At 41.4% G+C, this 12,729-nt stretch overlaps 1 protein-coding gene across 2 annotated transcripts in view; it reads left to right on the top strand.

The window, feature by feature from the left end:
- The first annotated feature begins 5,609 nt into the window (after nt 1–5,609).
- Nucleotides 5,610–12,729, top strand: part of LOC109913204 (SAM domain-containing protein SAMSN-1) — a 72,311-nt gene continuing 65,191 nt past the window's right edge. For both annotated transcript variants that reach the window (XM_048603307.1, XM_020512690.2), the window contains exon 1: nt 5,610–5,735. In XM_048603307.1, the coding sequence (XP_048459264.1) occupies nt 5,676–5,735 (60 nt within the window). In that variant the 5' untranslated portion in view covers nt 5,610–5,675. The remainder of the gene's footprint in view (nt 5,736–12,729) is intronic.

Raw genomic sequence — 12,729 nt, 5'->3', positions numbered from 1 at the left:
ACAGCTCCTCCAAACTGCACCTTCTCACATCTAGAAAGACAAGGGCAGCGGATACATGGGAACCTCCAAGCCACTCACTATCCTGCCTTGAAAATAACTCATTGTTGCTTCAGTGTCACTGGGTCAAAATTGTGAAATGATCTCGCTTGCAGCATTGTGAATGTCTCTGCACCCCAAGCACCCCAAGGTTCAAGATGGCGGCTCACCACTGCCTTCTGAATGGCAATTAAAGATGGGCAATAAACATTGGCTTCTGGTGAACAAACTTAAAACAACATGTGCAATTATGCACATTGCACACGTATCTACAAACAGGCATCTGCAAACATGCCCTCAAAATATCTGTCCTTCCTTCTCCTAAAACAAACATATTTCCAACTTACATTTCCCTTCTATCCTGCATGCATACATATCTCCTTCCCCCTTCTCTCCCCTTTATATTTATCTTTGTGTCGCTGTGAGATTCCCCATCCTTTCAAATCCTGACCCCTCCATTCATGCCTGTTCTTCCTTCCGATAGACATTTTTCTCAACTTCCTCAGATGTTAGGGAGAGAAAGCATGGGCCCCGGTGCTTTCCCTGTTTCTGAGGCTCTTATTCGCCTGAGTATCCCACATTAGCCATCCCCCTCACTTCCTTTGGGTGACCAGTATTAGGAACTGTAGACACAGCAAATTCAAATGTTTCATGTACATTTAGCAAAATATTTTGGCTTTTCTGCCCTGTGCCTTTATTTACAAAGTCTATCAAAATTTTTATATGATAAACTTTATAACCATTGCTTTGTCAGACAATTACACACAACCTATTCGTTTACATCATGCAAAGATCTTCACTTCTTTAAATCTAACCCTATGCAATATTCAGGCAGCAATATCCAAATTACTTTGGCTTTTTTCACAGAAAAAATATACTTTGGTTTGAGTGATAAATATTTTCTCATTTCGAATTGAAATGAACTGATCATTCAAAAGCCCAGAATTGAACATATAATAAAACAACAAGGCACTACAGATGGTGGAAATCTGAAATAGAAACAGAAAAGCTTGGAAATACTCAGCAGGTTGGGCAGCACTATAGGGGGAGAAACAGTTAATTCTTCAGGCCCATAATCTGCACTTGTTCTGGTGAACAGTCATTGACCTCTGTCTCTACCTGCACAGAAGCTCCAAGATTTGCTGAGTATTACCAACGCTTTCAATTCTTCATTGCATCTCCAAAAAGCAATCAGACTCGTTTTGCGTCTCTCATTCCCCTTCAGCAAGAAACCCCGCACCAGTTCCCTAAGATTCGGTATGGCAAAATGTTGAACATCAATTTTGAAACAAAATTAAAGATGTGGAGAAACCATGCATAGCCCACAATGCAAATTTTTAAAAAAATCAATGTCAAAGTAATAAACAAATTGATCATTTTCAAAATGACTAATTCATAAAAATGGCCATCAGAAATGTTTAGCAGAATATAGAATTATAGAACACAGATCAGGAACAGGCCCTTCAGCCCATCATGTCTGTACTGAAGAGTTAATCAATAAAGAAAAGACTGGGCCAGAAAGTATATTCAAGGCTGAAACAGACAGATTTTTACTCAGGAAGGGAATCGAGGGTTATAAAGAACAGGCAGAAAAGTGGGGTTGAGGATTATCAGATCAACCGTGATCTCATTGAGTGGCTGAGCAGACACAATGGGCTGAATGGCCTACTTAATACTTATTTTGGCTTTTTTGTTCAAGAAACACAGCTGGAAAAAGACACACTAAGTCTCAAATACTGATCACCAAAGAATGGGATGTAACTGGAACCATGAGAAGGAGTTGGGTTTCACTCATTTTCCCCTCTAGTGGTGAATATTCTAAGCTGACCTTTGTGGAATTTGTTATGACAGTAGGGGTTGGAAGCAGGTTGCCTTTGAGGCTGAGTATTCTTCCTCATCTGGCCCAGAGTCAGGATAGGTCAGAGGAGGGAGGAGGAGGGGAAGGGGACAAGGATGTGTATCCATATGAATAGCCTCCATCTCTGTTTCAGGGTTCCCTCTATCTTCACCTCACCACCTTTCTCTCTCTCTCAATTTCTCTCTCTCATTCTCATGATCCATCTTTCTTTCCCTCTCTCACACACAGTCTCTCTCTTTCAATCAATCTGATGCTCTGGCTCACTCTCTTTCACTCTCCGGCTTTCTCACAAACTCTCTTTATCCCTCTCTCACGCATCACATTATGAAGAGGAATACATTGGATGGGAGGTGAGTGAAGGAAGCATCAGCCATAATGGGACACCACTGAGGGACAGTTCCTGATGCCAGGCATAGAAGAGGAATTTTCTATAAACACCTTACTCTATGGTATTCACTTTTGTAAATGAGATAACTGCACAGTGGATGGTATCCTGACAGCAAGTCACCCTTTATAGACATGTGCACAGTACATGAGCTCTGACCAGCCAGCTCACAGCCAGTCCCTAGACTGAGGACACTCTCTGAATTTCCCATTTATATCTGTCAGCCAGGGATTCCTGATTGGCCTAGATTAACAACAGCGATCAAGGATCTCATTGTTCATGGATCTACCTGGCCTTTGTTCCAATCACTACAGTGTGATGGTGTATTTATATCACTGTAGAAACAATGGCTGCATTGTTAAAACTCTGCAATGATATTAAGATCGAGAAATTATAGCATCTTCAAAAGGGTAAACAACGCTGCCTGTACTATATGGAATACTGCTTAACTTGCCATGAAAATTAACAAAGTAAATGTGTTGATTCAAATACTATTTTATCACAACTTTTAAGGCTTTGTGTAGAGAATATCTCACGGCCTAGGTGTCTTGGTTAGATAATTAGACTCTTAATCCAAAGAGCATTGCTCGGAACTATACATCTAATAATGACTATCTGCTTAAATATTTAATTCAAAGTGATTTTAATGAAAAATATTAAAATTCATTCTTCACTGTCTCTGGGTTCATTGGAAATTCCTTTCACTGAAGCCACATGATCAATTCCCTTCATTATTTTCTAATCATTAGAAGAGTATTTTATATAATATTAAATTTGTGAATGATATATGTGATGGATATGGGATATTGCAATTGCACAGTATTGTTAGTCTGTGTCAAGCCAACTTATTCATTGTGATGCAACAGCTGACATTTTGATATTCACACTGAGCATGTGCAGGAATTGCTCCCCTTACTGTTGAGGCACAAAATAAAGTCAGTCATTGGGCAAAAGTTCTAGCTGGGACTAAGGCATATATTTAATGTTTAATGTAGTCCTTAGTTTTGTAAACAATGCCTCGACTTATAAAACTGCTGCTGATTTATTTTGTTAACTAATTTTTACAGCTACAAGATGTAGAAGTAAGTGAATGCATCAGTTTGATTTGTTATGGACCAGACCAGACCCCCTCAATATATTTTAAGAAGGTAGCCTATTTTAAAGGTAGATGTGACGTGCCGTGTTCCAGGTGCAATGCAACCAGTCAAACTACTTGACATTAAGCAAAACACAATTTATTTAATCACTATAGTTAAAATGCAAACAAAAGAAAGACAAATTTAGAATAACTTAACTATTGGAAAACTTAACCATGTAATACATGCAGTACCTATTTAATTAACTATCTAATTAACTGTTCCAATATAGTAACATCCCATAAACACACCCCTAGGCAAAAAGGCAAATTCAGAGGCAGATTCTCACATGCAGTTCTCCAATCCGGGAGGAAAAAACATCAAGAGAAAATTCAGAGAGAGTAGCAGCCAGGAGACATTCACTGAAACTTCCAACTCTTTTCAGACCCCAAACAGCGTCTGCTGCTTAAAGCTAAAGCAAAAACTAAAATGCTAGGTCTCTGAGAGCTAGCCACACTGAGGCTGTTTCCATCGTTCCAACTTTAAAAAAAAACATGTTGTTTACTTAAATTATTCTCAATATTCAATTCGGTACTTCTGCCTTACAACCTCTCAAAAAAAAGACAAAATAACCTTTTAAAGTGATAGCATTATCATGGATTATTCATAAATTTTAATTGGAATGGAGGGACAGGAGTGGGGGCGAGTGACTGAGATAACGACAGATAAACACAAATTGAAAACTGATACAGCATTCAGACACTGAACAGAGCAAGATAGAACAAGAACAGATTGTGGTCAAATGCAGAACCAGCTTCTCGGATTTTCTGAAGAAGGGTCCTGACCTGAAACGTCAACTTTCCTGCTCCCCTGATGCTGCCTGGCCTGCTGTGTTCATCCAGCTACACATTGTGTGGTATCTCTGACTTCAGCATTGGCAGTTCTTGCTAACTCTAAGCTTCTCTATGTATTTGTCAGGTTTCATCATAGGGTCCTCCAGATTTGATTACACCATCTGATCAAGTAGCAATTAGCTCCATTTCCAATCATTAAACAATAAATATGTTCAAATGGGAAAAAAAAATCAATTTTTCTCTCAAAGGCCAATGTGGCTTTCCCGAGTACTTTAGAGCATAATGTCAAATTAAATGATGAAACAATGCAGAAGGAGGATTATTCAGGCCCCTGAAACAGTCTCAAAGTAGGGACAGAATGGGGTTAGATATGAAGTAAAGCTCCCTTTACACTGTCCCATGGAACACTCCCAGGACAGAGACAGCACAGGATTAGATGCAGAATAAAACTTCATCTACACTGTTTCCTTCTAACACTCCCAGGTCAGATACAGCACAGGGTTAGAAACAAAATAAATCTCCCTCTACACTATCCCTATCAAACACTCCCAGAACAGTGAGCACAGGGTTAGATACAGAGTAAGGCTTCTTCCACACTGTCCTCATCAAACACTCACAGGGCAGAGAAGGCATGGGGTTAGATACAGAGTAAAGCTCCCTGTACACTGTCCCCATCAAATGCTTTCACGACAGGTGCGGAGTAAAGTGCCCTCTACTCTATAAAATAAAAAGTAACTGTTCCCATCAACAAATAACTAGACATGTACAGCATGGACTAGTTACAGAGTAAAGCAACCTATACTCTTTAACTGAAAGGAAAGCTCCTCTGCATTGTTCCCATCAAACACTCCCAGGTCGCAGATAGCATTGATCTTTGAGCTCTGTTCCTAATGTCTTTTGAAATGGTGCAGGGAGATGGGAAAGTCCACAGTGAAGAAAGAGAGGTTGAAGGCTAGAGTTGAGACAGAGGGATTACGTGTGTATCGGACCATTAGAGTTTCCTGGTATCCTGTAGAGATAACGCAACTCAACTCTGAATGCGGCAATCTAATCAGAAAATGATCACAGCAGCTCAATATCTTTGGCTGTGAGTAACCTGTAACCTGCAAAAAAATGGTGATTAACTAAATGACACAAGGTAATCACAAAGACAGAAAGTAGAGAAAATCTAATGATTTGTCACATAGACACCTGCTAATATTTTATGGGTGACATATTCGTGTAAGAGATCAAGGCATCTTTTTGCTGACACTGTGTCACTTTTGTACTCTAGTTCTGGTTCAGAGGTTTTCAGAGATGTTCCCGTATCTGATCTCTGCTGATAATGCTTCCGGCTTCTGTGAGGAAGTTAAGCTCGACTCTTCTGAAACTTTGTGGTTTCACGACAGTTGCTTCTTCAGCTGTTGTTTAACCGGAGCATCTTCTCTGTTCCCTTCGCATCAGGCGTTTAATCAAAGCTTGGAAAAATGATACGCCGAAAAGTTTCGAATGCTTCGGATAAAGACAAAAAATGCTTAAAACCGAAGGTATGTTGAGCTCTCAGGAATTGTGAAATGCCCTTACTCTGCTGGGAGAACATAATGTCATGTCTGAATTGTGGGATTTGCCAGTCAGTAATCGTGAGTTTACAGTGTTTTGTGTGTTCAACTCATGAATTAGTTTATTGGGTTTTTGGTGTAATAAACATTACAACATTAATGAGCCTTAATAGACCGTGGTCAGTTAGCTCAGGGGCTGGATAACTGGTTGGCGATGCTGAGTAGCACCAACAGTGTGGCTTCAATCCCGACACCACCTGAGGTTATCATGAAAGTCTCTCCTTCTCAACCTCTTCCCCTCACCTGAGGTGTGGCGACCCTCTGGTTAAACCATTGCCAGTTGCATGTCTCTCTGGGATTATGGTATTTAATGAACATTTAAACCTGGATAACTAGGGAAGTTTTATATTTAGATTCCGTGTAATGGCAGGGTCTGAGAAAAAGATCTCATTTGATAGTTTGGCATTCTACAGGAATAAATGGGATGTATGTCTCCATTGGTGTGCTTGGTTGGCTGGATGGCTGGTTTGTAATATAGAGTGATGCCAACAGTGTGGGTTCAATTCCTGCATCAGCTGCGAACTCTCCTTCTCAACTTCTCCCCTCACCTGAAGTTGTACATTTCTCTATTTCTCTCTCTCTAATGAGATAGGCTGTCTATGGCACTTTTACCTAATGTAATAGACTAAATGGGAAGGAATTCAATCATTTAGGACTCACTTCAATGGGAGGCATTGGGATTCTTGTATAACAGGAGTAATTATGATGGCCATTTGCATTCTGTATAATGAGAGTGAAAATGAAGGGGGTTTATTCAGAATTTTACCTGCAGAGCTCTCCATTGACTCGATGGGTGAAACTACTGTGGGGAATTGTTCTAAGGCATAGAGACCTGGTGTGCCAGTCATGCCATTGGATTTAAGGCACCTGTGCTGGACAAGGTGGAAAGCAGCAGACTTCTCACTCCTGGACATTCTTCACTGACCCCTGTGGAGAAAATACACAGAACGGGGTGCAGAATGAAATCAAGATCCAGTGAATGGCTCATGCAATCAAATAGCTTCTTATTGTTTACTGTCAGCTGCCAAATCATCAAATCCCTTCAGTGCTGAAAGAGGCCACTCGGCCCATCAAGTCAGCACCAACCTTCTGACAAGCATCCCACCCAGACCCACCCCATCTCTTTAACTCTACATTTCCCATGGTTAACCCACCTAGCCTGCATATCCCTGGACACTATGGGCTACTTAGCATAGTCAATCCACTTAACCTGCACATCTTTGGACTGTGGGAGGAAACCAGAGCTCCCGAAGAAAACACAGACACAGGGAGAATGTGCAAATTCCACACAGACAGTCACCTGAGGCTGGAATCGAACCCGGGTCCCTGGCGATGTGAGCCAGCAGTGCTAACCACTGAGCCACCGTGCCACCATTCTAACAGTCGCTAACCTCTGGGCTGCCCTTTGAAAAGCTGTCCACTTCTTACCTGCCACTCATTCTTTAAGGAGCACCTTATGCCTCTTCAAGTAAGCTATCAGTTACTTGTCTCTATTTCTGTCCTAATGTGGATCACTGTTAAATCTTGTTTGCTTACTGTCCTGTGAAGTGGCTTTGGATGGCTCTCCATATTACAGCTCTCTCCACATAAGTGCAAGGTGTTGTTTTCTAGGCTCCATCTTCAGGAATGACCACTTCGCTGAGGAACCATTGGATTTTGATCACATTTAGATCTGAATTTAGTGTGATTTAACACCTTTAGATAGGGGACAAGACAGAGTTAGAAAGTAGGGATGAAAGATGTCGAGAGAGTGGTTGGGGGGTTGGGGAGACAAGGGAAAATGTGAGTGAATACTGACATATTTCCTGGAACAAAAACAGACAATGCTGGAGAAACTCAGCAGGACTGAAGAAAACAAAGCATTGTCTCTGCTTTCTGTCCCCCCAAGATGGTGCCAGACTGATGAGTTTCTCCAGCAATTTCTGCTTTCGTTTCAGATCCCCAGCATCTTGGTTTATGTATTTCCTGGAAACAGTTGTAGCAAGTCAAACAAAGGCAAAATACTGAGGATGCTGGAAATCTGAAACAAACGTAGAGAATACTGGAGAATTTCAACAGATCTCGCAGCATTTGTGGAGAGAGAAAGAGAGATATGGAGAGACAGAGCTAACATGATGAATGTGGTCTGACTTGAAGAAGTCCTGAAGAGCTGTCATACTGAACTCGAAAAGTTAACTCTGTCTCTCTCTCTATCTCCCCCCACAGATAGTGCTAGACTAGCTGTGTTTCTCCACCAGTCTCAGTGTTTGTTATAGCTAATAATCTGATTAGCCAATTCTACAAAACTATAAAACAACCATTACGTGTATTTGCAGGATGAAGTAATAGTACAGCACCCAGAATAAGTGATCAGTGATTGCAACCAACAGAAGTCAAGAAATAAAAATGACCACTTGGAGCTGTCTTGTGAAATTTCCTTTTTGTGACTCAAAAGGTTTTGATGAAGCAACTACCTCAATTTTTTTATAGATGTCAGCCATCTGTGGAAGTCAAGGGATTGGATCAAGGTTTCTAAGCTATCTCTTTGCAACGATATTTCTTCCCTCTGTTTGGTGCCTATGCTATCTGTGATGTGCAAAGGGTTTTGAAGCAGGCATGGATTTTAAAATGCCAGGCAGAATTACAGTGCATATGATTAGATTTTGAAAATCTCAAGTGGGCTGGATAGCGTGGAGAGGGCGAAACTGTTCCTGCTCATAAAGAAACAAAGAACAAGATGGGCATAGATTTAAAGTGATTACGAAAGAAGCAAGGATGATGTGAGAATAAATGTTTTCACAAGGCGAGTAGTTAGGTTCTGGAATGTACTGCCTGGAACTGTGACAGAAACAGATTTGATTGAGACATTCAAGAGGGACATTGGATGGTTACTTGGATAGAAATGATGTGCAGGGAGATGGGGAAAAGGCAGGAGATTGGCACCAGGTAATAGGAACAGGCAGGAGTGATGGGGTGGATGGTGTCCTTCTGCACTGTAACAATCCTGTGAGGTACATGAAGAAACAAATAATTAGAATGTGGGAAAAAGGATTAATTGTGCTATCTAAACAATGTAGGCTTGAGCTATGTGACGATTTTGAAGTATACATTTGTACTTGTGTTCATACATGGTGTGTATAAAGAGATATGTTTATCCCAGAGTGTGTCTCCATGGGGATATTTATGTGGTCTTCTCTAAATGAATTTCTGTACATATGCAGGATTTATATCTTTAAAATGTGGATATCTGCATCTTTGTGTGTGCTTGTGTGTAGGTATGTGTTTGTGTGTGCTCATCTTTATACATATATATTCCTGTGTGTGTATGAGGGTGTATATGTATCACGCCTACCAGTCTGTACAATTTCATGTTTGTGTGCCTATTGAGGTGTGTGTGTGTGTGTGTGTGTGTGTGTGTGTGTGTGTGTGTGTGTGTGTGTGTGTGTGTGTGTACATGTGAGTGTGTGTGTACATGCACGGAGTGTAGAGTGAGTGTGAGCAGGCGTGTCTGTGTGAGTGTGCACATGTGTGTGAATTTGAGAGTGTCTATGTAAGCGCCCATGTGCTCGTAACTGCAAATACTGCAGAGGGTCAATCTGAAACATTTGAACTGTCCAACGCTCAATGTAACTTTACTACAAACCTGTGTCCTGTCAAGAATGTGTGAGGTGAAGCTTTTTTACAACAATGAACGAGAGGGTAGGAATCATATCACAGTTATCAGTGTTGTAAAACTGGCTGCCAAACTGCATTGGTTTAATTAGCCATGAATCACATTTTAGTATGCAAATACAGCAAGCGCATAGAAATGCAAACGGAATACTGTCATTTATTACAAGGGCGATGGTATCTTGTTGAAAAACCTCTTCTGCACTCTCTCCAAACATTTACACCTTTTCTGACACTAGAACTGTGTACTAGACTCCATCTGAGCTCTTGTATAAATTCAGCCTCACCTCCTTGCTCTTGTCCTCAATGCTCCTGTTAATACAAAGCCAATAACACCATATACTTTCCTTACTGCTTTCTCCAACTGTCCTGCCACTTTCAATGACCTGTCACACATACATCCAGTCCCTCTGCTCTTGCAACCCCTGTAGAAATGTGTCTTATTTTATATTGTCTGTCAATGTACTTCCTCCCAACATGCATCATCTCACACTTCTCTTCATTGAGCTACATTTACCACCTAACCACCCACTCCACCAACTTGTTTTTGTCCTTTGAAGCTCTGCACAAGCCTCCTCACAGATTACAATGATTTTGAGTTACAAACCACCCGCAAACTTTGAAATTGTCCCGTGCAGACCAAGATTCTAGATCATTAAATGTATAGCAGGGAAAGAAAGGATCCCATTTGTGATCCCAGGGAGAATTTCACTATCCATCTTCCTCCACACTGAAAAATATCCAATGACTCGGTTTATTAAATCTCTCTCATTGCTCTCTGTTTCCTATCAATCAGCCAACTGTGCATCCATGTCACTACTATTCCTTTTATAGTTATAGGTTTTCGCACCAGTCTATTGTGCTTTGAATTCTGTCTGGAAGTCCACGTACACCCTCACTGACCCTTTTTGTTACTCAGTCTTCAAAACCCCCCAGCAAGTTAGTCAAACACAATTTCCCCTTCAGAAATCCATGCTGATGCTTCCTAATCAATCCATCTTTCTCCATGTCACTACAAATTCTGTTTTTATTTATTTGTTCATGGGATGTTGTTATCACTGTGTCAGAATAACATTTATTGCCATCCCTAATTACTGAAAGGGAAGTTAAGAGTCAACCACATTGTTGTGGGTTTGGAGTCACGTTAGGCCAGACCAGGTAAAGTTGGCAGATTTCCTTCCCTAAAGGGCATTGGTGAACCAAATGGGTTTTTACAACAATTGACATGGCTGCCATTGGGATAGATTTTTTTAAGCTACATTTTTATTGAATTCATATTTCACCATGTTTCATGGTAGGATTCGAATTCATGACCCCTAGATCACTAACCTGGTGTTCTGGAGTGTTGGTGCGCTGACATTTATGTGACCACCTCCCTGTTTCTGAAAGATTCCTCATCATTGATGTTAAACTGACTGGCCTGGTTTTGCTGGCCTAATCCTTACAACCTGGTTTTGAACGAAGCTGTGAGTTTTACAATTTCCAACCCTTCTGGCAAATGACACAGATAGCTGACCCTCAGCTTCCTGATTGGTCATTGGCTCTCACAGACAGAACCTCCAACATCAGGGTCCCTGATCCCAAGAAAGACCAAATCCTGCTCCGTACAAGAGCCTGAGTGGTACTGAGTGGCAGGTCTTTCCTAATAAAGGGTCCTGCTGGGCTCCTGTCAGCTCTCTGACCAGTAGGTGAGAATCTCCATCACCTCCTTTCAATCTAGCCCATGTTTATTTGCTTTCTTGTAAGTACATTTACCGAAACTGAAAAATGCAATAAGTCATTTTAGCCTTATGGCCACCTATAGGCCATTAGGTGAGCGATAGCCACTGTTATTATAATGCGAAGACTGTTTAGAATGGTACCAGTGAAGTGGAGAGAATCACAGAGTCATAGAGATTTACAGCACAGGGAAAGGTCCTTCAGTCTATCAAGTCCAAATTCTGGTCAAAAACAAGTACTTAACTCCTCTAATCCCATCTTCCAACACCTGGCCCAAAGACTTGTAATGTCTTGCGATTGCAAGTGTACTTATAAGTGGTTCTTCAATGTTAGGATGGTTTCTGCCTCTACCATCCATACAGAGAGTGAGTTCCAGATTTTCACCACCCTTTGGATGAAAAAAGATTTTTCCTCACATCCCCTCTAAACCTTTATCTTAAATCTATGTCGCTTAGTCAATGATCAAGGAAAAATGTTTCTTCCGGTCTAGTCTATCAACGCCCCTCATAATTGTATACATCTCACATCGTGTTCCCCATCAATCTCCTTTTCTCCAAGAAAAACAACCCCAGTCTGTCCAATCTCTCTTCGTCATTGAAACTCACCAGCCCAGGGCAACATCCTGGTAAATCTCCGCTGTACCCTGTCCAGTGCTATCGCATCCCTCCTAGAATGTTGATTCCAGAATTGCTGGAATAATCTAGCTGTGGCCTAACCAATGTTTCATACAGTTCAAGCATAACCACACTGCTCTTAAACTCTACACCCTGGCGATCAAAGTGAACTATCCCACAGACGGACTGGAGGGACTGCAACTGGTCTTCTCAGAACGGAGAGGAAAGTTCAGAGGAGATTTAATAGAGGCGCCCTGGAGTAAACAGGGAGAAACTGTTTCAGGTAGCAGGTCGGTCAGGAACAGGAGGATATAGATTTGAAGCAAAAGAAAACCAGGGTGGAAGCGACAAGACTATGAGCAATTCAGGTCTTGCACAAGTTTGAATTTGTCGAGTCCATGGTATTACAAATGCAATAACAGAGGAGCAAGACTGGGTTAATTCATACCCTATAGTCAATTGCACTCCGTTATGACTGAATGATGTTTTAGTGCAATTTACCTGCTTTCATTCTATAACTCTTAAAATCCCGACCCAACAAATATGTATCCCTTTCCATTCTGAAGCCTTCAATATGCCCCCAGCCCCTTTTTGGGGAGAAAGTTCCATTTTTCCACTCCGTCTTTGTAAGAACAGGTGGTCCTTGGCCACCCTTGAGTGAACTGTCTGTAATCTCAATCCAGCTCCATCCACCAACATCCGTCCCCCGCCCCGCCACCACCGACCAGGCTTCACACGTACCACACCAGAGGAAATACTCCCTCTCTATCTACCCAATCGAAACCTTCAATAATGTCACACACAATAATTGATCTTCACAGCACAAAACCCACCTCCTGACTCCCCAAAGCCTGTCCAACATCTACAAGGCGCAAGTCAGGAGTGTGATGGAATACTCCCACTTGCCTGGATGAGTGCAGCCCCAACAACACTCAAGAAGC

The sequence above is a fragment of the Rhincodon typus genome, chromosome 11, assembly GCF_021869965.1.
Source record: "Rhincodon typus isolate 14 chromosome 11, sRhiTyp1.1, whole genome shotgun sequence".
Classification (NCBI taxonomy): Eukaryota; Metazoa; Chordata; class Chondrichthyes; order Orectolobiformes; family Rhincodontidae; genus Rhincodon; species Rhincodon typus.
The sequence above is the reverse complement of the archived record's forward strand: the minus strand, read 5'-3'. Positions and strand labels throughout refer to the sequence as shown.